Raw genomic sequence first — 2,812 nt, forward strand, 5'->3', positions numbered from 1 at the left:
TGACGGGGTTTCACCGTGTTAGCCAGGATGGTCTCGATCTCCTGACCTCGTGATCCGCCTGTCTCGGCCTCCCAAAGTGCTGAGATTACAGGCTTGAGCCACCACGCCCGGCCTAAGGCAATTCTTAAAACATTCAATGAAAATAGGCCAGGGCTGGTGGATCAACTGAGGTCAGGAATTCGAGACCAGCCTGGGCAACATGGTGAAACCCATCTCTACTAAAAATACAAAAAATTAGCAGGGTGTGGTAGTGGGCGCCTGTAATCCCAGGGCTCCTGTAATCCCAGCTACTCAGGAGGCTGAGGCAGGAGAATCACTTGAACCCGGGAAGCAGAGGTTGCAGTGAGCCAAGATACTCGCCTGGGCAACAAGAGCAAAACTCCGTCTCAATAAATAAATAGATAAATAATAAAATTCTCCTCTTCTGTGCTTTGTCTGCTAGTATACAGGAGTAACTTTATTTTATTTATTTATTTATTTATTTAGATGATCTCACTCTGTCACCCAGGCTGGAGTGCAGTGATGGGATCTTGGCTCCTTGCAACCTCCACCTCCTGGGTTCAAGTGATTCTCCTGCCTCAGCCTCCTGAGTAGCTGGGACTACAGGCTTACGCCACCACACCGAGCTAATTTTTGTATTTTTAGTGGAGATGGTATTGCCATGTTGGCCAGGCTGGTCTCAAACTCCTGACCTCAAGTGATCCATGCACCTCAGCTTCCCAAAGTGCAAGGATTACAGGCGTGAGCCACTATGCCTGGCCTATAGGAGTAACTTCAGAACTCTTATACAGAATAATTAAAGGGAGATTATGATAAATTGTCACAAAAATGAAGATTTATAGCAAGTCTCATACCTACTATGAATACCAATCTGCTGATTAACAGTATTTTTGTTCTAAGATCTTGAAATAATGTATAGTGTACTTAATTTGGGTTTCCTTCTTTTCTGGTTAGGGTCTGTTATCTCCTCCCATTGAAGAAAGCCAGCTAATGATAACTCTGTGGCTGCCGCTGTCGAAATGTAGAGAACAGCCGTCTGATTCTCGCTGTGTGGGGGACAGTTGTTGCTTTTTAGTGTCCTTACAAGGTCTTTGCTTCATCACTCGAAACACTAAAGCAACTGTCATCTGCCAGCGGCTGCAGAAATCATTAAGACATTATTTATTTGTTTACATTTGTTTAAACATCAAAAGATGGGCTAGGTTAATTTTTTTCTGAAGAGAATAATTCTGGTTATAAAATAAATATTTGGACAAGTGTATTTGTTCGTTTTCATACTGCTATAAAGATACTACCTGAGACTGGGTAATTTATAAACAAAAGAGGTTTAATTGACTTACAGTTCTGCAAGGTTGGAGAAGCCTCAGGAAACGTAGAATCATGCTGGAAGGCAAAGCAGAAGCAAGACACGTCTGACATGGTGGCAGGACAGAGAGGGAGCACAGGGGAAACTACCACTTTTAAGCCTCAGATCTCGTGAGAACTCTGTCACTATCACGAGAACAGCGTGGGGGAAACCACCCCCATGATCCAATCACCTCCCACCAGGTCCCCCCTCCACACATGGGGATTCCAATTCGGGATGAGATTTGGGTGGGGACACAGAGTCAGATCATATCAATAGGTATATAATACAGTATTGTTAACTATAGTCAACATGCTGTACATTAGATCTGCAGAACTTACTCATCTTGCATGACTGGAACTTTGTATCTTGGGTACGTGACGTTTGCCAAAAGACTAGATCTTAGGTGTTCTCACCAGACACATAAATAAAAATGGTAACCCTGTGAGATGATGGATGTGTGAGTAGCTCAAGTGTGATCATTTCAACATGTATACGTATATCAAAACTTCAAGTTGTTTACCTTAATATATATAATTACCCAAAATTGCACTTTTTTTTTTTTTTTTTTTTTTTTTTGAGACAGAGTCTGCTCTTGTTGCCCAGGCTGGAGTACAGTGGCACAATCTCGGCTCACTGCAATCTCCAGCTCCTGGGTTCAAGCAATTCTCCTGCCTGCCTCAGCCTCCTGAGTAGCTGGGATTACAGGTGCCCACTAATTTTGTATTTTGTACACTGCCCCACTAATTTTGTATTTTAGTAGAGATGGGATTTCGCCATGTTGGCCAGGCTGGTCTCAAACTCCTGACCTCAGGTGATCTGCCTGCCTTGGCCTCCCAAAGTGCTGGGATCGCAGGTGTGGGCCACCGCACCCAGCCAAAAAATGCAATTTCTAAAAAAAAAAAATGCGGACGAACTCTTTTGGGATTCATTATTAGAATCTGATTTGAGTGGCAGTTCTAAGATTTTGTAAACCATACATTACCATTCTTATTGTTTTTTAAGCCATTAAATATTTAATGTCTCTTAGGAGCAATGTAAAGAAGGAATATAAGGCCGAGACGGGCGGATCACGAGGTCAGGAGATCGAGACCGTCCTGGCTAACACGGTGAAACCCCGTCTTTACTAAAAAATACAAAAAAAACTAGCCAGGCGAGGTGGCCGGCGCCTATAGTCCCAGCTACTCGGGAGGCTGACGCAGAATGGCGTAAACCCGGGAGGCAGAGCTTGCAGTGAGCTGAGATCAGGCCACTGCACCCCAGCCTAGGTGACAGAGTGAGACTCCGTCTCAAAAAAAAAAAAAAGAAGGAATATAAAATACATATAAAATACTGCCCTAACTATCATGTACTTTAAAACTTAGCTGGAAGATAATACTGTTGTTGCATGTCAAACAACTAGAAAATACAGCAATATTAACAATATCACTAATTTTAATAAGTTCTTTTTTTTTTTTTTTTTTTTTT

The 2,812-nt window shown here is 42.6% G+C and overlaps 1 protein-coding gene across 6 annotated transcripts in view; it reads left to right on the forward strand.

Annotated features, from left to right (window-relative positions):
* The window catches only part of CFAP97 (cilia and flagella associated protein 97), a 48,273-nt gene that overhangs the window by 39,031 nt on the left and 6,430 nt on the right, over positions 1 to 2,812 (forward strand). The window contains exon 4 of one of the 6 annotated variants that reach the window (XM_017852656.1): positions 955 to 1,810. The exons of the other annotated variants lie outside the window; for them this stretch is intronic. Within the exon in view, the coding sequence (XP_017708145.1) occupies positions 955 to 1,218 (264 nt within the window). The 3' untranslated portion in view covers positions 1,219 to 1,810. Of the gene's footprint in view, positions 1 to 954; positions 1,811 to 2,812 lie in introns of those variants that run through there. 6 annotated transcript variants of the gene reach the window in all.

The sequence above is a fragment of the Rhinopithecus bieti genome, unplaced genomic scaffold, assembly GCF_001698545.2.
Source record: "Rhinopithecus bieti isolate Rb0 unplaced genomic scaffold, ASM169854v2 scaffold_35307, whole genome shotgun sequence".
NCBI lineage: Eukaryota > Metazoa > Chordata > Mammalia > Primates > Cercopithecidae > Rhinopithecus > Rhinopithecus bieti.